At 43.8% G+C, this 24,688-nt stretch overlaps 2 protein-coding genes across 5 annotated transcripts in view; both read right to left on the bottom strand.

The window, feature by feature from the left end:
• The window catches only part of setx (senataxin), a 1,003,984-nt gene that overhangs the window by 812,616 nt on the left and 166,680 nt on the right, over nucleotides 1-24,688 (bottom strand). The gene's annotated exons all lie outside the window — the stretch shown is intronic.
• LOC134457895 (ras-specific guanine nucleotide-releasing factor RalGPS1-like) overlaps nucleotides 1-24,688 on the bottom strand; it is a 143,613-nt gene that overhangs the window by 98,181 nt on the left and 20,744 nt on the right. For all 4 annotated transcript variants that reach the window (XM_063209902.1, XM_063209904.1, XM_063209903.1 and 1 more), the window contains exons 3-7: nucleotides 20,682-20,786; nucleotides 20,023-20,073; nucleotides 12,578-12,661; nucleotides 6,118-6,207; nucleotides 3,155-3,247 (exon numbers count right to left, since the gene is read on the bottom strand). In XM_063209902.1, coding sequence (XP_063065972.1) covers nucleotides 3,155-3,247; nucleotides 6,118-6,207; nucleotides 12,578-12,661; nucleotides 20,023-20,073; nucleotides 20,682-20,786 — 423 coding nt within the window. The remainder of the gene's footprint in view (nucleotides 1-3,154; nucleotides 3,248-6,117; nucleotides 6,208-12,577; nucleotides 12,662-20,022; nucleotides 20,074-20,681; nucleotides 20,787-24,688) is intronic.

Genomic DNA, 24,688 nt, shown 5'->3' with positions numbered 1-24,688 from the left:
AATAGAAAAGTTTTAATATATTAGTGCCTCTCCTTCAGTTAACATACATGCATAAGGCCATTTAAGGCATGAGGGACCAATTTGTCTCCTCGGCCTTTGAATGTATAAAGGATGGGACTGGGAAAGAGATGCGTGTGTTTCTTTTTTAAACAGTGTGGAAATAAATGGCACAGGCCATTACACGCCTCACAAACAGCCATTCCTGGACAAATAAATCACAGGGAGAAAAAAAAACCCTCTCTGTGATCACTATTTGGTCTGCAGGAATAGGAATAAAAGGGGAAAAAATATTCTCGTCATCTTTAATAGTATGATTCTCAAAACGGTTTGCAGACATTTCTAAAAAAAATCTAATAATAACGAAAAGAAAAATAAGGTGCTGCTGTGTGTACATTGAGTCACATTGAACAACATCTCAGACTCTATAAGCACATAACAAGCTGTTGACACTTACTGCACTGTTGCACTGTTATCTGTTTGAGAACAAACATTGGCTCAAACATTGGCACAGAGCACACGCTGCAATTGCACTTCAAAAAGAGTGTCCGCTGCATCAAGCACGTAACCGCGCAGAGCTCCAATGCTTTTATCACTTTGGTTCTTTTCCCACTTCAGGAGTGCCACGGTCGCTTCATAAATTATGTGCAACTGCAAACATTTTGTAATGGTAGGAAACAAACACATAAATTCCTATCTTCATAGTAATATTTTTATCATTATATGGCATACAGATACTATCTCTTTATTTTGCATCAAAACAATAAATCAAATTATGCAAAATGGGCAACAGTTGCCAAATGAAAAAAGAGGGACTTGAAAAGACTAGACTGTCAGACTCTCTGGAATCTCTGAGTCTTCCCATGGAAACAACTGGTCTCGACCAAACCAGTAGCCAAACTCCAATAGCTGTAATTGTGGCCACGGTGGCGTTATAATAATCAGATTTCCCATTATGCACATGCCCCAAATATGAGGATCTGCGCTTTGTCCAAAGGTGGTGTTTTTTGCCTCAAGACAAACTCAAGCAGACACAAACAACAGAGCCTAATCATGCGATTCATCAGCACCAATAGATGGTGTAATACAATAACTCAGTTCACTTTTTTTTTCATTTCAATCATTTTGTCTTTTTGCCAACCATGCTGTATTGTTTTAGAACTAAGCCTACTGTATGTAGCTTTTGACAGTCCAGTAGCGCACCTTAAAACGCTTTGCTACTGTAAACACACAAAGTACAGTCTTACGCTGGTATAGAGTTTACCCTCGCTTGACAGTTGTGGTAAATGTTTCTAGAAAGATAACCTTAACAGTCCGTTATTAAAATGATTGAAAGTGACACTCGAAACCCTAGTCCTCAGTGCACTCTATGTCTTCAAGACACGCCGCAGTGAAAGTTCTGCCAGTTTCAAGGACCACTGCTCAGGGCCGCTGACAGCTTTGGCCAGGCCCAGTACAAAACCATCTGAAAGACCCCCCCCCCCCCCCCCCCAACCCAATACATACAATTAAATGGGTCCCACCTCTGGAACGGCCATCTCCCTGGACCTGACCCCTTTGTCCCCTAACTGTTGGCTTCCCTGCCACTACTAGCCCACATCAGAGAAAACACTCAGCAGGTCTCTGGAATGCAGTTATGCTTTCTTTGAAAAAACAAAAAAAGTTGTTGGATGGACCTTTTCAGTGGATGGACCTTTTCCACTGCCACCATCAGTCATGGCTCCCATTACTCTTAGGGCCAAGGATCCCTCTAGAGACCAATCATCATTCCAGACGTTACACGCCACCAGGCCTGATAGATGTCCCTCCACTGCCACCCCATGCCCAAACCCAAATGCGTCTTGCTGCTTCTTGTCTCTCCAATCCTCCTGTGGTAAATGCATGCACCTCTCTCCTGTTTCCAGCTTTCATTGCACTGACTACTATACGCACAATTTTTTCCCCTAAACTCCCCGTTCATACAGTAAAAAAACGCAGTGTTAATTCAACACTTAGAGAGAGTCAATGTATCATCTTCAGTGTTGAATTAGCGAACATGCTAGATATGGCTGCAGCCTATGGGGCCCCTACCTGCCAGGGGCCCCCAGCTTCGACAAAAGTGAAAACAGAATTGCAGAATTGTGACCAGATACATTTATTGAAAAACTCATCTGTCGAGTTGAGGGCAGTTGGTAGACATGGTAGCCGTAGCCCCTTAATGTGCGCCGTACCTCCAGTGGCACTCTGTAATAGCCACTGAAATGTAACTACCATAGCACTACAATACTATGACACGACACAGGCCCTTTAGTAATGCACCACGACTTGGTCATTACCATACTGGTAACAACAAATGTATAAAGCCGCGTCTTAAGGGGTTAATTCCTAGCTCCTAAATTATGACACTGTCTATGTAAATTTGTCAAGAAATTTTGCATTCCTCGGGGGTCAAACAGAAACCTGTAGCCTAGGGGCCCCAGGCCATCTTAATCCGGCCCTGATCATCTTCTTGAGTGCATTTGTGCCCCGAGTACTCTCTGAGTGTTGAGCTGACACTGCATGTTTTACTGTGTACTTTAAAAGCAGCTATGCGTGGTATTTCAGGATTAATTGCTCTAACGCACCTGAATTACGGTGCAAGCGCTCCACAGGGGTGCTCAACACCTTTGGAAGAGTTTCTGTGGAGCTGCCGACTTTTTTTTTTGACAGCTTTCTTTCTTTTGTTTTTATTTCCAGAAGTGACAAACCAACCTGCCTTGGTGTTGTTAAAATGAGTACATGTTTATTGTAACATGGGGAGGTTATACTGTACGTGAGGGAGGGAGTAAGATCCACTGATGGCAACACCATTCAAAGAATTTACCACCGCTGAGGAAGAGGAGGGAAAAGGCTATGTTTGGTCGAGCGGCTGCTACTGATGAAACTATGCCACGAGGGCCAAGAGGTACAGAGTGTGTAGTTAAAAAAGAAAAAGAAAAACGCAAGGTAGCACTTGTTTCTCTAATGGATGGCAGAAATTCCTCCCGTCCAACTGCACTGTTTTCCCCAACATATTTCAAACGTTCACATACACTGCGTACCACAGAGCCACATTTTCAAACTGGCATTCCTGAAATGAGCAATGCAGCTCCCAAAGAGAGGCAAAGAATAACAAGTGCGTAAGAGGAGGTTGGCTTACCGCCCAGGTCTTGCTGAGCCTGAAGATGGGTGCACTTTGCAGAGCGGAGACCACGGACACCAGGCCATGGAGGTTGTTTAGCTCCATCAGTTTCTGGAAGATAAAGGAGTATACAATATAATAATAAAAAACACAATCAAGACGAAATACGCACATAGACCAGATCAAATGTCCCCCAAAAAATGCAAGTTTTACAACCGCATGTGTCGAACAAGGACTGTGAGAGAGAGTCAGGAAACAAGTGAAGAGCTCTTTTCCAAAATGAGATATATCCAATTTAGAATGTTGAGAAATTGACAATTTTGTATTGGGCATTCCATTGAATTGCATTGCAAAATGAATTTTATAGAGGTTTAAAATGTATGTTCTCAAAATATATGAATGACAAGAATTCACACATAGATTATAGGACTTCTCAACAGTCAATTCCAATATTAACATGCAAAAAGTCAAAAATGGTGGATATAGCGTTTTGGAAAAGAGCTCTTCAAGAGAAGAGACAGAAAGTGATGTGGTATGATCAGGGTCCTGACCAGATCTTATTTGTGCAAAAAGTGGCTCATATCTTTAAAACCCACTTACATATTGAATAGGGATGGAACGGTTCACAAAATTCACGGTTCGGTTCATATCACGGTATCACGGTCACAGTTTTCGGTTCTCTACGGTTCTTTTTTTTAGTTCATGAAAAATGGAGCACTGGGAATATTAAACCATATTTATATAACTGCAATTATAAAGTGATGATGCGCAAGTTGAATCAGCTCTCGTCAGCTGATGTGCGCTGTCTGAGCGTCCCTCTTTCAAGTGGCTAATAGAATCATAAAATCCTACATATGGTTTGTATAGGCTTGTAATGTGAAAATGGTGTGATTTTAATTGTGTCATCCTCTGATTGGTCTTATATGCTAATGTGTTAATCAGAGAGACTGGATAAGGTACTCAATAGAATCTCTGCTTTACGTATTTTTCTGGGCAGTACATGAATTGCGGTTTGCCACGGACTGCATTTCACGGTTCGGTATGGTGTGTGAATTGTACGGTTTCGGTTTTCGGTGCGGTTTGTACCATCCCTAATATTGAACAAGAGGAATAAGGCTGTCAGATCAACCCAACCAGTGCATAAAGCAGCAAAATGTCCTCTACATTTTAATCGTATGGTAAAATCTCCTGAAATATATAAAGAGCTTGAGCGTCTGCTAAAACAGCATGCGAACAAACACTGCTGCGATCACTTGGAGCCTGCACATGGAACCATGTGTACCAGGCTGTGCGTAACCATCCAATTCAAATTGTAACAAGAGAGTTATTAAGAGCACTAAATGTGTGAATAGGTAGATATTAACCACGCCGATGGCCTCCTCAGAGTGATATTCAAATCGCATCTGCTTCTGTAAATCCAGTAACACCATAAGTGTCCTGCAAAACCACCCACACACTAAATTCTTCTGCCATGGGTCAGTTCTTAGGGAGCAGTGCAGCCACGCAATAATGGCTTTGGAACACCACACTCCAGATTTTTTTATGTGCTCGCACGTATTTTTCAGTCTTTTTCTTTTTTTTACGAGTTGCCTGCTGTCTCTCGGCAAAGATGATGCCATATTTCCCATCAAGCCCCTCACCAATGAGACCTGAGGGAGTCACTCCCTCCGCTTCTGATCACTGATTGGACGCAGCAGGTCATGTGATCTGTATTGTTTGTGATGGTGAGAGTGTCTTTTATTCATCTCTTCCAGCCAAAGGCCTGAATGAACTGTCCAGGGAAGCCGACAGCGGGGGCGCCAAAAAGCGAAGTTGTCCTGGGCTCAGGGAGATATGGGAGCCCAGGATTGACATCTCATTACAGTGTAGTGTATGTATTGGGGCTCTTCAGATAACTTTGTCTCTGGCCCAGCTAAAGCTGTCAGCGGCCCTGCACATCGTTACGGCCACAGCCGACTTTGGGGACACATACATATGAAGGTTTTATCAGCATGAGCTTTGGTTGCATTCTTTCCATCAGGTACATATTGTAAATCTATTGTCCATAAATTACACACACACACAAAGGCAAAAACATTTCAAGGACAAGAGGCAGGAAAATGTCAGCCAACAGTTATGAGGTTTGGATCGGAACCTGTTTTATTGTTGGTGTGTTTGCTTTGTTTTTTATTTTAAAACCATGAATCTGAATGTAACTGCCACGCTGTCATCCTTTTCAAGTATAAGTGTTGCAATGGGGACATTTCCTATTAGACTACTTCCATGGACAAAGTTACCCATTCTGTTTTACACATTAAGAGCCCATGTGCTCATTTTATGATGACAAAACCGTACCTCCAAAAATACAAGGCAAAATAAAACAATACGATTGTTTTCAAATCATGAAAAAGTGAAATGTGGATAACTTTTCCAAAGTTTGGCTTTACAAAATTGCACTACACTTTCTCCACTAACTCACACCTGTACATGCAGCCAAATTAGATACAGATATAGATATCCTATCTCTAGTTCAGACACTGCTGTAGTTACCAAAACAAATGTGGTTGCCATGCCAAAGTTCACTTTGTAAACAGCGAGATATTACACAAGTGGCCATTCGTATTGACAGATATGAATACAGGCTTTCTTACTTGAGTCACAAATCAAGGGAGATGCTGAAAGTCATGGCGTTATGGCTACTCTTAGGTTAGCCCAGTCCAACTAAGATTTACTTGTTTTTATATCAGACTTTCTAAATATTCTAACAGACAACAAAGTCCGGAGATTGGAGATTTGCTGTGAGGCATATGTAGATTTATATTTGGCTACTGTTATGGGTTATCATATTCCAAATGCTCTTACATTTCTTTTTGTAGACAAATACAGTCTGTAGAGGAACTGAGCCGGCATATAATTGAATTTGAAAATGCAATCCCTTCTGACATTTAAGCAAAATGATAAAATGTTGTTTGGACAAAACAGAGGTCAGAAAAAAAACTCACCTTTGCTATTTTGATAAAATGGGTGAGGATCTCTGCGCGGATCTTCAGTGTCTGTGCTGTAAGGATTTCTCTCACCAACCAGAAGCTCACCTAAAGAAATATCACAATATTAAAGTACAGTACAGTGTAAACTCAGGTAAGTGACATTTTTTAGTTACAGCAACCACATTTGATGCCACTCTTTTAATGCATCGATACACAATTTGTAATTAATTGACAAGCAATGAATATGCTTTTATTTACAATAGTGACATTAGCTTTGATTGCACAGATCCTGACATCTGCAACTAAAAAGCTTCAATGACCCAGTCACCAATCACTAATCGACAGAGTTTCCCACATCTGTGGAGATACTACATCTTTCTTGATTCACAGGTTCTTGTGTGTGTATGTAAGGGTGTCAAAATAGGGGAAAGTGGGACTGAGTCAACCGAGTCCCACATGTTCCCATAGGGCAGGGGTGGGGAACCTACAGTATGTGTCGAGGGCCGATTATGGCCCCTGAGGCAGTTTTATCCTAGCCTGGCTCTCGCGAGACCCCTAGTGCTTCGTGCATCTTCGTTACACTGACAATCCATCTGCGTGAGAGCCAGGTTAGTTTTATCCAGCTCCCGATATCATTTTAATGTTATTCAGCTTCACATGAAATATGTCATATTTTGTATGCCATTGGGAGTCACATTGTTTTTTTGAACGTATTATCATACAAAGGGGGTTCGTTGGAGCTGGTTGCACACATAGCCCAGAATTTGGTGCTGTGTGTGTGTATCCACCACATCAAAGGGGCCACTGATAAACTCTTTCAGGAAAGCATGCAACATATACGAAGGCTAGAAATTTATTCCAAAAACTTTCGTTTACAAGAGGAGACAGACACAAGGCTCTGTTCTCCATTATCATGAACTCTCTCTGAATTATTTCCAAAGCAAAGGAGTTGGTGTGGCAGTTGGGCCCCATATTAGTCGAGATGGATGCATTCGGCATTGTTCAAATAAACAGCACACCTGACAACGTACTGCCTAAGTAGCCTTTTTTAGTGCAGCTCCATTCGTCAACCAAAAGCCGAAGATTTAGCGTTTGCGTACTGTATACATAATAACCCTTAACGTGATAAATGAGACGACGACGTATTTGTCACCAATTTTAAAAACGAGGCTTTAATCAGTAGGTCAAGCGTCTTTAACAACGTGGTTGTAAATTTTGTCAATAGGCCACAGCCGTGAGTTATGAGACCAAGATGGGACAGACTGAGTTATATTTAAAAAGTGGTATGAACTACTTATGACCCTCAAACTCACAGCATGGCTGGGGCCTGCTGTACGCACACTAGGCTACACTACGTATCTGCTGGGAACGTTTTTTGTCTCCTGATGGAAACGTCTACAGCTACTTGTTTATTTGTGTAATAGCTTAAAGATGTCTGCAAGGAAACGTTCGTCGTTGAGCGTAAATCTGAGCGAACGGCCTGGGGGAAGGCCTCCTTTTGCACTCTCTCTTTCTCTCTCTCTCTCTCTATATCTCTCCCTCTCTCTCTCGGAGGCACCGCTGTGCGCTGTGCCGCCGACAAACGGCGATATTTTCTCTGCAAACTCCATCTCTAATTAAACAAGTTGTAAATGTATGGTAACAGGGGACCCATTCCCCGGCCCCGACGCACAACACACTTCAGGTGCCGGGGGCCGAAATCTGTGATTGCTGGGGGACTCGCAAGGGAGTTGGAGAGGGGAACGCTAACCGACAAAAACACGTGTTGGAAATACACATTCCCCCACCCACCGCCACCACCACCACCCCACACACCAACCCTGTCCTGTTCTCCACTTGGAAAACCTTTTTTTTTTTTTTTTTTACAAAGGCTGCTCATTCACGGAGTGCCACCGGATGGAACGGCCCCCAGTGGAACCGTAAATATGTCTGAGCGCTGAAAAATTATCAACTACCATGTCTGGCCAATTGATGTCTTTCCCATAAATTTGCCAGGAAGCATGTGTGTGCTGCGCTGCACTCCTCTAGTCCATACCGGGCCGATCGTGACCCACGGTGTTTGTCTGTGACCTACGCCGGAACGTCAGCATGACAAAAGGGGAAATGAGATCATTAGAACAGGCTGTCTGGATGAGATAGAGTCGACTGGCGTGGTGTTGTTGGTACAGAAGGATATGATTTCGGACTCGGTTTCATCAAACAGTTTCACACACGTACTGTACAGGCACAGGTTATCAGATATACTGAGAAACGGGTCTTTTCATAAGCTCAGCGACTTCTCGCCACATTCAGGATTTAACCGAAGGCAGGTTGTTTATGTTCTCAGTTATCCTCTGTCCATCCTAAACACTCCCCTCCTGCACGCACGCACACGCACACGCACACGCACACACACACGCACACGCACACACACACACACACACACACACACACACACACGAACACCAACCACTACCATATTTGTTATGACGCTACTCTGGATGACTTACGCTTCACAAACAAATCTGAGTCATTCAAAGTGAATTACACAAACCAGTTGTTTACTTGCTGAGACACAGCCATTGAACTGGAACAGCATTGACATAGTACTAACTCAAGCATTACCTGCCGAGTTGTTATTTTCATTAAGTTGTTATTTATTGTTGTTATGTTGGGCATCTAGATTTCCCTTCGGGTTTTGAATTCACCGTTTAACCACATAAGACTGGCAAAATAGAGACGTAATTTTATACAAGGGAAAAAAACATTTGGATGGCAGTGAATAAGATTTTATTCAGACACGGTACAAAATAACAAGGCTTGAAATATTTTCCCCGTGTTAATATTACACAATGAGTCTAGTAACACTTTTTGACACGTTACTTCTTGATCCAAGCTACAGTGTAAGTTTCTCTAACGACAAAAAATTTGAGGTCACATCTGTTTAAATATTCCCTCTTGATTGGGAGAAGTATAACTGTTTATAATTGGAATAATACACTGTTAAGTGGAAACATGACCAAACTCACATTTCTTTTTGCTGGACGTTCATGAATGTGTTTGAAATGTGTGAATGAGTTGGATGGAAATCTCTAGCTAGTGTGAGAGAGCTCCTTTCTCCAGACAACGGCTCCTGTTATCACTGGCGTGCCTCCAGAAAGAGGTATTTTCAGCACAACATCCATTAAGCAGTTATGTTTCTGTGCTTTCTTTCATCAAGAGCATCCCTCTCATTGACTTTTAGTGTCTCTGCAACGAAGACATTCATATTCTTTTTTAAGATACTGGAATAACAAGGAATCCCCGGTGTGTGGAAGATTCCATAAACATTTCAGCAGCACAGGCAGAGGAGAAAATTAATATAATAATTAGTCTGTCTGTATTCAAAGCAAACAAATGTGTAGACGATTCATCATTAGGGTCTGTTTTGCTTCCTTCGCCGTGCCACACGGCATATTTGTGGTAACTGATGAGGCTGGAGCGATGTGGCCCATTGGGGGAGTGCACCATAACGTGCAGGGAAACGCGGACTCGATTCCGGCCTGGGATCAGGTCCCAGTCCTTCCCTAGCTCTCTCTCACAATTAATTTCTTGTCTCTCTCACTATCCTCTCTGAATAATAAAGTTGTAAAGGCCCAAATATACAGTATATTCCTTAAAAAGTCTCGAAGAATAACAAGATCTTCACTATAGCCCCTATGTCTGGGACTAAACCTCCTCAGGAAAAACAATAAGTCACTTCAATTCTAGCCAGAGGTGCAAGTTAATGTGTCCACAGGTCAGGATTCCTTCACCTTTACAGAGGCTCCAGCAAGACCTCTCGTGCTGCTTTAACCTTTTAGTCTGTAAAACATTGCTGCTTAGCTGTCCTTTAGGTTATAGTCAAAGGTGTTGTGTGAGATAGAAAAGTCAAATTTGGTCAGGGGTCTTTCACCTCTGGTTGAAACAACTGCAGCTCTCTGTCAGACCCCACTTCCTCTGGCCAGGTCTCTTAAAGATGCACTGTGTAGGATGGTGGCCACAGAAGGCATTGCAACTATGCTGCTCATTGAAACTGTGCTGCCTATTGCCAAATTTGATCTTTTCACAAATGTTTACGAAGTAATAAAATAGTATTTACTAGTACAATCAAAGTACATGAAGTTTAGCTGCTAAAAATATCAATTTCATGAAATTCAAAATGGAGAGGATCCCCGTTTTCATGTATGAAAATGCAATTTCCCAGTCATAATAAATACTTGATGGTGGTGATAAGATTTGTGAAAAAGGTAACATTTGTGAACGGGCAACATGAATTCTGGAAATAACCTACTAAAAATATTTCACAGTGTACCTTTAAGATCCGGTATATGCTTGCTGTGTGGCATAAATTATGTATGCAACTCTGTGCAAACAAGTACTTTTGTACAGATACTTGCAGAGGAGCTATCAGAGTGATACGCACAATACTGGAGGTATCATGTAGGGGGCAGATAGCAAACAGGGCTCTCAATAATATTTTCCACCATAGTTTGACCGTACACACGCGTCTGCCTATCTCGAGTCTGGTGCAGTACCGCGTGGAAAATCGGCATGGCAATGCATTCGTGCACAAAAGCATATCTCCGACCTAACATGCTCTGCTAGCTAGGGCACGTGGGGCACGGCGTCTCGTAACATCAAGTGATCTGTTGCTGCTTAGAGCACATTGATCAGTAGAAAGAGAAAAAAGAAGGGAAAAAACGTTCCTTCCTTTTGGGGAGGAAGATTTATGCTGTCTGCTTTGGATTAAAGGGGGAGGGAGGGCTGTGCGAGCATGGAGGGGGGCTGGTAAATGGTTTCACGGTATGTTCATCTCTATTCAGACGGGCATACTCATTTCCCCCACCACCAGTCCCACCATCACCACCCCCCAACCCAGTGGCGGAACAATTGCACGGGGCAAAACACTGACAGGGCCCCCCCGTACGGCCTACAAAGGTCATAATAGGACCCCAACCACCAATGCGGGTGGGGAGGGTGCTGGGCCCTAGGGCAAATGCCCTGCTTACCCCCCACCCCCCACCCCCCCTACAGCTCCGCCCCTGCCCCATCCATGTTTCTGGAACAGCTGCAGGGTCTTAGTTCTAATGGGCATGGCGAGCCAATTACCTACTGTACCAGTGGCATGAGCCGAGCCAACCAGCCAGCCAGTCTGGTGGTGAGGTAAGCAATAATCTGCAAGCGCGGCAGAAACGTATTACTGTGTACCATGCTCCAGCACGCTCCGACAAGAGGATCAGTGTACAGTGGCGAGGTAACGACGCATGGAAGAGATTCAAATGTCAAAGAGTTGAGCAGAGAGGGGAAAAAAATCGAAAACTTGATTGTTGTGGCAATTTTTTTCCCCCTAAGCTACAAGCTTTCGGAAAACACATCATTAGCACCTAATGGTTTCAAATGATGCCCACTGAAGTGAAAACAGAAGCGGAGTCGCGTCAACAAGTCCTCCAGTAGCTGGATAAGCTGGCCAAGCAGGCCAATCCACATCCAATCAAAGCCACTTGTTTCAGAGTCTAAAAAACAATTACCGTCCTAAAGCTAGGAAAGATGGGAGAAAAACTGCACAGTGCACATATGAAAAAGATATACAGTACATGAAAGTCACATACATGAAAATAAATGAATATATTCACTTTTTTATGTATTTATTTATACTGTACATATATGTATCTATTAATTAAATAGTTACATGAAACAAAATGTTTCATAACATAATGTGCATGGATTCGACGTGTTGTGCATGGTGCATACGATTAAAGTGCTCCATTTCTTGTTTTCCTTTTATATGAGTACGGCACACGTACAATCGATCTACAATATTTATATAACAACAAACAGTGGAAACATTGTAGACACACGATAGGCCACTTAAATATTACGTGCCATACAAGACTTGCAAAATCTTAGCCATTGAATCATTTTGTAAATTTTATGTATTGCTTTTGCATATGGGTGAGAGTGGAGAAAGAAAACAGAGACGAAACAAATACTTTTGCGCCAAGACGAATAGGCCTAAACCACAGTATTACTGTGAGAATATCTTTCTGTTCTTGGACGAGCATGAGTAGGCTACAGCTGAAGACAAAAGCAGACACAACTATAGAGCACCAAGAGACCAGCGGCACCATCAGTGATGAACACCAGTAGCAGTTGAATCATGCAGTGCTTTGCTTCTTAAGAGTTCAGTCCTTTAGCCTCCAAGGCAAAAGAGACCTGGAAGAGGTGAGTAATGATGAAACAGTAACTTCATTCTTGCAGACTGTTGAGTCTGACGCTATAGCGAGGAGAAATAGCTTTGGGGGGCTTTTTTTCTCTTCTTGCTTTTGTTTCGAGGGCATCTGTGTACATGTTTTTCAGCTTAACACTAGCTGAACAAGTTTAGCAGACCTTTGGGTTGAGTCACGTCCGGTCAGGTGCTTTAAAAAGGCGCGGAGGTGAATGGGGAACGGACCGCAAGTGTGAAGCTGATGCTCACCTGGTTGAATCGACGTGTGAACGCCACCACGTTAGGCGCCAGGCTGTGCTTCTCCCTCTTGCTCCACCCGCAGCTGGCCAGCTCCTTTAAACACACACACAGACACGCACACACGCACAGTTAACTTCATGATCTTAACACACACACACGTACACACACGCACGCACGCACATGCACACACACAGACACGCACACACGCACAGACACGCACGCACACACAGTTAACTTCATGATCTTAACACACACACACACACGTACACACACACACGCACGCAAGCACATGCACACACACAGACACGCACACACACACACACACACGCACGCACACGCACACACACAGACACGCGCACACACACACACACACACACACAGTTAACTTCATGAACTTAACACACACACACACCGTATGCGCAGGCACGCAGGCACGCGCAGGCACGCGCATGCGCGCGCCCACACACACACACACTCATACACACACACACAAACACACACACACACACACACACACACACACACACACACACACACACACACACACACACACACACACACACACACACACACACAGTGAGTGAACTTCATGATCTTCTCACTGGCAGTCATTGTTGCTCTGTGAATCTGATCTGCAGTGAGTGCCCCACAGGGCTTGACAAAACCCTTACTCCAATCCAGAGCAGAGCTGCTAAAACCTTCAGGACTATAGCGGCTATCCATTCAAGTGCTTTTGCGATTCTCAGAGGATAAGAGAATTAGCATGAACTACACAGAAATTGTATCATGATGATGCAAACCCCCCACCACCACCCCCAAGAAAAAGCAACTTAAAGTATCTTCAAAGGCCTAATAAAATGCATGTGAGAAGGCCAGTGAAAAGCAACGAAGCATCAGTAAACAGTGTTGAGAGGCACATTTTTCTGCCTTCTGGTTAGCTAGTTATCCCCTTGTTGGTGATGTATGCCAACAGCGTTTAAATGGCCCAGAGGCGCGCTGGGAGTCCCATGTGCGTAAGTGCAGGTATTTTAATATCATACCACATGTACGTACGCATGCAACAAAGGACAGAGTCATGGTGCCGTGGAAGTCTGACCTGCAAAAAAAGATCTCTCGCCACAGAGCAACAATCAAAACCAGACCACAAGAAAATGCAAGAAAACCCTAGAAAACAGCTCATATAAATCAACATTTGAGCTACCCTATTAAGTGCAGGTGTTGGAGCACTTGAGTCTTACAACAGTGCATGCCCCTTAGATTCGCTATACTTTCATTTTAAATGCTGAGAAAACATGGCTCTGGCTGTTCTTGTGCAATGATTCTGAGGGCCCGAAAATCGTGAATGCCTGCCAAAAATAAAATATTTAAATAAATACGTAGATATTAAACAGCGGTCTAAGCTTAATCCAGACAGCTTTAGCCTGGTGTCATCGTCACGGTTACTCCACATTCTCATGGACTGCACATCACTGACAGTGTATCCATTCTCCCATTCCGAGCACAGCCCTGCCCATCAGATATTTGCTAGGGAAGACCTGACAGACACTTGGCCTGGTCAGCCTCAGCCTCTGCCTCATAGCTGGACCACCACACAGTCAAAGTCAGTGAGACTGAGTCAAGATGGCTATCAGATCAGATGATGGATCAGCAACCACCTGGTCCTAATCTGACAACTGTTATGCAAACAAAATGCAGCCGAGACAAACATGTCTCTCCCTCCCCTTCAGCCAATGTTATACTTCTCCTTCACCGTAAACACTGGAGCACAGATGATTAGCTGATGACAGAAGTGTTATCGGGAGGTAGTAGATCCGATTCGATTCGATTCGATTAGATTCTATTAGATCCAATCCGATTCAATTCTACAATGCATTGCAATGCATTACATTTCTACTGAACGCAAAGCAAATGTTTAATCAGCCATGATGAGGCAATAGAAGTAGTCAGATACTGAGCAACAATTTATTGGCTGTTTTCTGTATCAGTCTGTATCAGTCTTGCAATGTTTTGAAGTGCTTTTATTTAATTTAACATTCATTTGCTCCCGAAATATCCATGGAAGTAATTGAAATTTAAAAAAATTGCCGGATCGATTCTGGAACTTGCCGGATCGATTCTGGATCGTCCATGCCCCGCATCGAATCGGATCGCCGAATCGATCATTGTTGACACCACTAGTGTGCACTATGAAAAGCTCTGACCAGAGCTCTGGCCTTCTTCCCTCCAACTTTTCATGCAGGCTAGTAAACAGAATAAAAACACAGCAACTCTACGTCCGTGTTCGCAGCTGTGTACTGCTGCATGTGTGAGCATCTGTGATGAGTATGTGTTGTACAGTTAAGGACATAGTCGCAGGGGGATTGCCTACTTGACCCTTTCACTGGACTCTGGCCTTCATACACATCACACATGCACACACACGCATGTACACACACGCAGTTAACTTCATGATCTTAACACACACACACACACACGTACACACACGCACACACATGCACACACACAGACACGCACACGCACACACACGCACACGCACACACACAGACACGCGCACGCACACACACACACTGTATGTGTGCACGCATGTATACACACGCACCATGCGCAACACACGCACACACGCACGTACGCACGCGCACACACGCACACACACACGCACACACACACACACACACACACACACACACACACACACACACACACACACACACACACACAAAGCCTTATTACTTTACACAGCTAAAGCGGCGGCCTGTTTCTCGAACCCATAAAAAACAACCCATGAGAAAATAAAGCAGGCTGGATCCAGTCATGTTCAATATATCAAACAGGGAATTAAACGAGTAAAATGACTCTCTACGAGTCATGCTGGGCTTGTTGGCGTTGCCACAGCTGAGCCGGACTTGTAGGTTTGTGTGCATTCGGTACTAGCTGAGCCAGACTTGTATGTTTGTGTGCATTCGCAACTAGCTGAGCCAGACTTGTATGTTTGTGTGCATTCGCAACTAGCTGAGCCAGACTTGTATGTTTGTGTGCATTCGCAACTAGCTGAGCCAGACTTGTATGTTTGTGTGCATTTGGTACAAGCTGAGTCAGATATGTACAGTATGTATGTGTGCATTTGTAACTGAAGCAGCACGAGCAGTGCAGAGATTAGATTTATAATAACTATAATAATAATATAATTATAATAACTGTCAAAATCAGGAAAGCGGAGCAGTGATAATGATTATTGCACTATAGGTCTACAATCATCCGGAGACAAAATTCCCTCCACACTAAAAGAGGGAAATCTTTATTATTAACAGTTTTATAGACTGAGGAAAACTCAGATCAAACTCAAAATCAGAAAAGCAGAGCGGTGATAATGATGATCGCAACATAACCATAAAATCATCTAGAGGCAGAACTCCCCCCCTACTCCTTAAAGAGGGAGCACTTTATTATTGAAAAATATTATTAATAATTTTATAGACTGAAGAAAACTCCAGTCATTACCACTTTGGAATACTACTACACTGTTGGAACGGTGCATACAGAAAGTCAATGAAATCCTTCTTAATGAAATTCATGAAACACATACGGCACACTGTGACCGCTCTAGCACGCGAGCGATGGAAGGACTTGAAAGAGGTCTGATGTGTCAAACAAATGATGCATCTGAACTGGCTTTCCATCAGATCACACCACACACTTCCATCATCAACACTGACGTCATGGTTTATTTCTACTGTATATAAAGCGCGGTAGTAAATTACGAACAGGAAGACAATTCTGTTTATTGTTCAGCGTCCAGGCACATGTGTTGCGTGGATGGGCATGCCAAGACGCTGACAGACACCACAAACGTGACGGGCTACTTATTACTCTCATCTAATCTGTCCCAGTGTGATATCATTCGTGTTTAATCTTGGCTTTAAACAATTATTTCCAATTCAGTCAGAGTCGCAATACAGCCGTATACATTGCGGGCGACGTGGACGGATAGCTTGTCAAACAAAGACGACAGACCATATTGCTCAGCCTCTTGATATTGAAAGGAACAGGACACAAATCATAGTTTAATCACTCTGCGGGTCATAGGCAATGGCAGCCATGAAAAACATTGTCTGAGCACGCTGGGCCTGCTTTGTCTGTCGGTGCACGGTTCTCCTTTTGTATGTAGTTTTCTTTTTTTCCGTAATGGATTTAAATTTTTTGTCATGCTCTGGTGAGCAATTTATAACTTTCATGGAGCAGTTTTATTGCATGGATCCCAAATCAGTCTCATATTAATGCAGCTGAATTTGTGCAGCAAAGCCAAACAGAGAGAGAGTGGACATACTCAGGGCCGCTGACAGCTCTGGCCAGGCCCAAGACAAAGTCACCTGAAAGGCCCCCCTCTCTCAACACATACGATGTAATGGGGATCCAATTCTGGGCCCCCCTCCATCTCCCTGGGAACGGGGACAACTGACCCCTTTGTCCTCCCCCCCCTGTCGACTTCCCTGGGCGTACTGTATGGGATAAAAATCCTGGCCCCGAGAGCGTCACTAACGTCATTCTCTTTCTTTTAAACATTTCAGCGGCTGTTTAACGAGAGGCTGCTGGAGAGATGTTTCTAAATGCTGACTAATGGGGTTTTGTCTCTCGTGTAAACACACCTTATTAGCCGAGCCAGCCAAGGCAACATTGTTGATTGTTGGTGCAGACTGAACAGCTCTCTGGGTTGCCAGCGGTAAAGTACGTGTGGGCTTTCAACAAATCTGAGAAGGGAGATTTGTAGAGATTTGAGAGTCTGCATGTTTTTTCCAAGCTTTTCCCACCACCACTGCAGTCGGACTATAGAAAACTGGACTTTCGAGATCATCTATATAACAATGATGTCAAACCACAAGAGCTTGTGGGAGAACAGGAACACACAAATTGTGGAAAACCTCTGGAAGACATGTAAAAGTCCATCCAAGACTGAGTAGTTTGTAATTTCATCGTGCTGTACTGACCCCTACATGTTGACCTGCCTATTGTAGACCTCCTTGGAAACATCAACCATCCTCATGAATAAATGAAATAATGTCGGCATCCCACATTTCCTATTGGGGGTTCAATCGGTTTATTCAGGTAATGTCTTAATCTGAGTCAGGGCCAGAGTTTGAGCAGGACTGTGGGCTGTGGTGGATGGAAGGTACGGTAAGTCGCTTGCGCATTTCACTTTCCTGGCACTAAAACTTCGGCTGAAATGTAGACGCACTACTGGACAGTCTGTGCTCATTTCCTCTTTGGGGCTAAAGCGATATCTCCACTGGAAACAGACTTCAAATGCTTCACAGTCAGTGGGCCACGGTTGTGCTCCTCAAAGACTATGACATAGTGGGTGCCTGGCGCTTGACAGACAAGCGGAGTATTCCACAAAGCGGTATTTCTGCTTGAGCCCAATAACGTCCAGCGATACCTCCCTGCGTACAAACCTGCCACTTCAAGGTTTGCGGTTATTAAGATGACTCCTGTAATCCTGCTTTCTGAAAACGCACCTCTGACCTGACACTCCCTAGGCTTGTGGCCCAGTCATGTTATTCACCATAACTTCATCCAGGTGCTGAAGATTTACATTTCCAAAAACATTACCTCTGGAGTTTCTGTATCGCTGCATGAGACCTCCCCAGCTCGACAGTGATGTCTGTATTGACTAGGCATTACCCTGGCTACTTTGGGGCAGTTTCCCCAGCTCCTACAGTGTACAATGTAAAAAATACAGTGTTAGTTCAAAACTTAGCGCATCAATTTAACATATTCTAAACTGTATTGTCTACTGGGTAGGGCAGTCATGGGTAAGCGGTTAGGGTGTCAGACTTGTAGCCCATAGGTTGCCGGTTCGAGTCCTAACCTGCCAGGTTGGTGGGGGGAGTAATTAACCAGAGCTCTCCCCCATCCTCCTCCATGACTGAGGTACCCTGAGTATGGTACAGTCCCGTCGCACTGCTGCCTTGGGGCACCATTGAGGGCTACCCCTTTGCACGGGTGAGGCATAAATGCAATTTCATTGTGTGCAGTGTGCCATGTTCACTTGTGTGCTGTAGAGTGCTGTGTCACAATGACAATGGGAGTTGGAATTTCCCAATGGGGATTTTACTTTCACTTACTCTCTAAGCGTTAAATTAAGACTGCAGTTTTTATTGTGCAGGCTACAGCCATCCAACCACATGGATTCGATATCGGGCCACGTGAACACACATATGCATCACAGGTTGAGGCACGGAACCAGAACCCGAACCCGAACAAGTCACTTGGCGTGTGGGTCACATGAAGGGAGCATGTCGTCTGCCACATCGCATCATGTAACGCTCCCGCTCGCGCGTGCTGCACAACACACGGGGCCCTCGGATCGAATCGAGAGCCGTGTGTAGTCGAGCAGAATGGAACGGAGTGGAGTGGGGAGCTGTCGCCGTGGTGACCTGAATAGGCCACCGGCTGCCGAGGCCGCTCCAGCTGAGCTTTTTTACGAGGCTCACGCAGCAATCGTGCTCAGCCGATGTTTTTCCAAAGCCAGGAATATTCACGAGGCTTAGCAAAGACTTTAAACGTTTTTTTTTGTGTGTTTTTTTCTTTCTAACTCTTTGTGAGTGTGTTCCAGCTCCAGCAGCTTGGACAACACTGTGCCAGCAATGGAATATTCACCCACCACCACCACCACCATACCCTCCAACCCTCCACACTATACCGCACCACCTCCGCGCTGTAGCGCTCCCGGAGGCATCCAAACTCGGCACCACACCGGCTGACATAATGACAGCTCGGAATGGACAATTAGCAGCTGATAAAAGTGTTTTGAGTTAACGGGAGTGCTGGGAGCACTATGCATTGCAAACCCTTCACCATCCGATCCAACCTGACGGCTAAGCGGACCTCTCAGCCCCCTTTAATGTAATGTATAATGGGACTCTGGGTGGTCTGGCTCAAGCATGCTGTCCTGATGTGACACGTGCATCTCCATTAATTGTGCGTAATTTTACCAGGAACTGCGGATTAAAACCAAGTCAGTAACTAAATTTAGAGGATTTATATATTCTATTAAGTAATTTTCACTAGCTGTAAATAACTGCATTTAATCTGTAAATACTGTATTTATGATGTAACTTACATACTGCACACACTGTACTTATTGCACTTCTGCTTAGATGCCAAACAACAATATTGTGTTACTCTGTATTCATATTTGTGTAATAGCAATAAAGAGTGATCTTATTGAGATGAACTGTAAGCAGGGAGTTGATGTGTAGCCCCCATGCTCATCGGGACCTCGGTTCGAGTCTGCGGGGTAATTTCCCAGCCCTGCCCTGTCTCTCTCTCCCACTCTTTTCCTTTCATACTCACAACTGTCTTGTCATTAATAAAGAAGACACAGAAAACCCTATAAAAAAGATATACTGTTCGCAATTAATCTCTTTTAAACTTGACACACTGGTGTTTGGGCTTACCTCTGGCTGGATGGCCTTGAACACGGGGGCATCCATCAGCGTGATCTGACTCTGCCAGAACAGGGAAAGGAAAACGATTAGGTTCCACTCAGCAGAAAAAAGGCAATAACTTATCACAGATGTGTGTGCACTTGCTTTTCTTTACTCGTCAGACACAGTAAGCCTACAATTATAACTAGACAGCACAGAGCAGGGCAATGAATCTCCCTATAAGGTAAAGAAAAAAACATCTTGAGAAAGTAATGGCAAAATAGCAGTCATGTTGGCAAGGCAGGTTTGCATTGATCAGACAGTTGCTGAATACGGCTCAAAATCAAAATTTCCATATAAAGTAAAACGCATCTTGAGAATGTCCTTTAAACACAAAGACAATCATGTTGGCAAGACAAAAAGACGCTGCTTTGCTGGTTTTGATCATCAGACAGTTGAAGTTTCAAAATCGAAGGGGCGAAATTGGACTGTGTTGGTAAACTATTTGTGTTTTCTCATGTTGGCAAATAGCCGTATAATAAGTGGGATAATGTATTTTCCGCAATCGACTATAGGAAAATATTTCCCTTCAGGACAAAATTGCTTGGAATAACTGGTTGGATGTTTGCATTGATCAGACAGTTGAAGTGAAAAACAGTTCAAAAGCTCACAAAATGGACTAAACTTACTGCGAACTCTCCTGGCGTGACCTTGAGCACGTCGAAAACAACAGCATCGTAGCTCTTGGCGTAGTCCACAGCAGGCCCATCCAGAGACTCCGGGCTGCTGCTGGACTGCAGAGAGGAGAGCAAAAACAAAAAACAAAAACACACATTGATGCGTTCAGAGTCAGGACAGACAGATGGAGACAGGAGATAGGAGATACCGCAAAGCTGACAACATGAGTTACAGTTGAGGTTGAATGTGCTCATCTGATTCCTGTCCTGTGTGTTCTTATTGTGTGATCGTGCACAGCGTAAGGATGTTTTTTTACTGAAGATTTACAGTGAGTTTACCATTCAGCTACTGCCTATATCGAATAACATTGCATGTAACAAAGGCCATGTTTGACTGCTATGCTGACATTAAATTGCACTGCATGTGCTCATCCGATTCCTATCCTGTGCATTCTTATTGTGTGCTTCAAATCCCTTTGCCTCTGTTATAACTTTATCATCACTAAAATTGATATGAACAAGTCGAACCCCCATAATGCATGCCGTACCATCTGAGGCATGCCATAATAGTCATTAAAAGGTTAATTACCAAAGTAATACTTTACAACGGCATAACACAGGGCCCGTAGTAATGCACTACGACTCGGCCATTGCCATTCTGGTAACAACTAACGTATAACACTGTGTCTTAGTGGGTAGCTGCACATCTAGTAATGTCATATTGATGTTATTAAAATGTCATTGAGTGTTTTCAGCTAACAGTGGATAGGCACTTGAAAGGTCCAGTAAGGGGCTACACTGCTCAGACATTTTAACTCAACATTTACAATGAAATTACCATTCTGCTACTATCTGCAGTCAATAACATTAAATGTTAGAAAGGCCTTGTTTGTCTAGTAAGCTGAGATTGAACGCTTCCTCCCGTTTTCCTTTTCGTTGCTGCTGTTCCTCTACAGCTACGGCCTGAAAAGTGCCAACTGGGCATACATTCAGTTGTACGTTTTTCCAACAGAAGGCTTTTGATCCCCACTGAGCGGACACAAGTGGCATCTAGTCGAGTCTAGTCTAGACGTTCTGTATGAGTCACCACACACTCTATGTGAGAGCTGCATGGAGGAAGGCAAGTCTCCCTTCACACCAAAAACTCAGAGAATGCATGCACATCAGTAGCACAGGTGCTGGACCAAAAATAAGACAACTGAAAGAAAAATAAAGGTCCGTAACACTGTTTGATGCTCCCAAAAAATGTCATCTTTACATTTTTAAGAGCATCAAACAGCGTTGGGAACCTTTATTTTCCTTTCAAAAGTCTCTCTTCAGACCCAGGCTTTGCTGTGTTCAGATCTAACGCCCAACCGGATTATGGAGAATTTACTCAGACTTGTTGGCTCTCTCTCTCTCTCTCTCACCTCTCCTCTCTCTCCCCACCACTATGACGAATTCACCTCAGGTGAATTCCACCGCAGCTGTTCTGAGTTGTCATAAGCTATTCTTTCCTTTTTGCTGCCGGCAGTAATCTTATAGGCAGACACCCACAGTAGTTTCTGCATGTATTGGTGCCAAAACAAATGGAGTCTTATCCGCTGAGGAACCTCAGTGATCATCGGTACTGTAGTGAAGAGTATAGGGTCAGAACCATGGAGAGCAACCAGCTACAGTGCAGAGGGAAGAAAACAACAACAACAACGGCAATATCACCTGGGCAGGGCCGGATTAAGCAGGCCACGGGGCCCTAGGCTACAAGCTGCTTTAGGCTCCCAAGGAAGGCAAATTTCATAACAAAATTACATAGACTGCGTCATAATTCCAACCCAAGAGGAGTATAACTACTTGACACGGCAGACAAAGTTACTAATACCGCAGGTTGTTACATTTCTGCAATTATATTGCCAAACTGGGGGGGCCCAAGGCTGCAGCCATATCTAGCCTGTGCATTAATCCGGCCCTGCATCTGGGACCATCACACATGAACTTAACTACAAATTCAACCCTTTGTAGCACTGGTTGAACCTCCTTTCCACTGGACCTAATGTACTGCAATGAATGTCGTCCTCTGTGGTCTTGCAAAGTACTTTTGGCTGAATTTTGAATGAATTCTGCTGCAGAAATATGCTATGATGATTAGGATTATTACAATATTGATGAAGCTCATTAGAAGTAGTAGCAGTAGCAGTAGCAATAGCAGTAGCAGTAGCAGTAGCAGTAGCAGTAGCAGTAGTAGCAGTCAGGGATCTACTAGCCATTAACCAAACATATACTCATTCATTGGTCAAAGTGGCTAGTAAGCTGGTCTTTTCTACCTGCCAAACTGAAATTTAACCAGCATTTGGCCAGCTGGCTGGTGTTCATTTAGAGTCCTCCTGGTAGTAGAGTAGTAGTAGTAGCAGTAGTATAGTAGGTGTAGAAAATCCCTGCAGAAGCACAGAAAGTGGCATGACCTTACTACAGGCCTTTAGAGTACGACAGGAGAGCCACATAGCCAGGCAAACAAGCAAGCAGTAAGGTGGGGGATGAGTTGGGACACACTTGCCTCTCGTCTCTACACTTGGCCAAGTGACAAAATACCATGTGCTGGAGCAGGAAGTGCTCCCTGAGGTTCCTGGATTGTAAACCTAACAACGAATCCCCTCAGCTCAGGGAAATCCAAACACACCACCAAATGGCCAAGGCCAAGATCATGGTGCTCCAAGTTCTAAATTAAAGGAGAATTCCGGGCCAATTTCAACATGCCGTTAAATTGCTCGTGCTACCCTTGCCTTGTCAGACAGTACCTGAAGTACTGTAGCAGTATTTTGTTCAGCCCTTTCCGAAGATCCAAGCCAGCAAATTGGGGGCATGCGATCATTTACATGTTGTTTGAAACCGCTTACCATAATCCAAATATCATCCGAAAATGTAGTGTGTTGTAAACTGTCTGCTGATGTTGTATAACACTTGGGATCATTATGGAATATGTTTCAAACAAGTGGTTTCAAACATGTAAACACCAAAGCGGTTTCAAACAATAGGTAAACAAACTCATGCCCCCATTAGCTGGCTAGGATCTCAGAGGGCTGAAAAAATTATGCATTTTCGGGTACAGACAAGTCAAGTATAGTCAAGTGAGAAACACAACTGCATGTTGAAATGGCTTGAAATTCTCCTTTAACACACAGGTTCATGTCCAAGAGTCAGAGGGAAGGACAGGACTCAGTGCATGTACATGTTGAAAAGGTGTATCGTACCCATCCCATGTACTTACGCATCCTGGTGATCCATTACAGCTTGGCAACAGATTGCAGCTTTCTGTACTCCTCCATACACCATTCCGTTGTCACGGTCAGCCTTTAATCATTCCACTAATGTAAAAAAGACTATTTTTTTAACGACAATCAGGCTTTCTGTTGCCACTGGCCACAAAGTGGGGAAATATCACAAGCACCGTTTGGCCCACCATGAACTACTGTAGGTGTTGTTTAACACGCAGTAAGTTTGGCACAAACAGATAAAGGGTAATTCGATTTTATTCTGTGGCTCAGGCATCAACAAACTACATAATCAAATCAGTACCAGCACAGCAATGAATGTGAATTCAATATAAATTCAATTCCAAAACCTATGAAAATCCTACTGCGAACATCTGTGAGACTCTCCTCATGTTTCATAATAACAGCGATGGACATTAGCCTAAGCCTTTTAACAAGGGTGCGTTGAGTTCAGCTCCACAAGCTCTACAAGCTCAACGTGGGAAATTGAAGGGACCACGCTGGGCAAAGCACAACAGATCGCCCAGAGCGCCGGCGAGTCTTTGTTGTGTTGACTGGACTGGAGAACCGTCGGTTGATCCTGGGTCCGGTTCGGCCACTCTCTGTTCTATTGTTGACATAATGCAGCGCTCGACTCCAGAACAATACAAGTAACGTGGCTGCGATCTGTAATCAGTCCACATTCCCTAATTGGAAACAGTTGCCTTGCATCACGCAGGCAAAAAATAAAAAAGAAGCGTTGGAGGAGGTTCTAGGACACTCGAATGGAAAAAT

The sequence above is a fragment of the Engraulis encrasicolus genome, chromosome 11 (assembly GCF_034702125.1).
Source record: "Engraulis encrasicolus isolate BLACKSEA-1 chromosome 11, IST_EnEncr_1.0, whole genome shotgun sequence".
In the NCBI taxonomy this organism is placed as follows: Eukaryota; Metazoa; Chordata; class Actinopteri; order Clupeiformes; family Engraulidae; genus Engraulis; species Engraulis encrasicolus.
The sequence above is the reverse complement of the archived record's forward strand: the minus strand, read 5'-3'. Positions and strand labels throughout refer to the sequence as shown.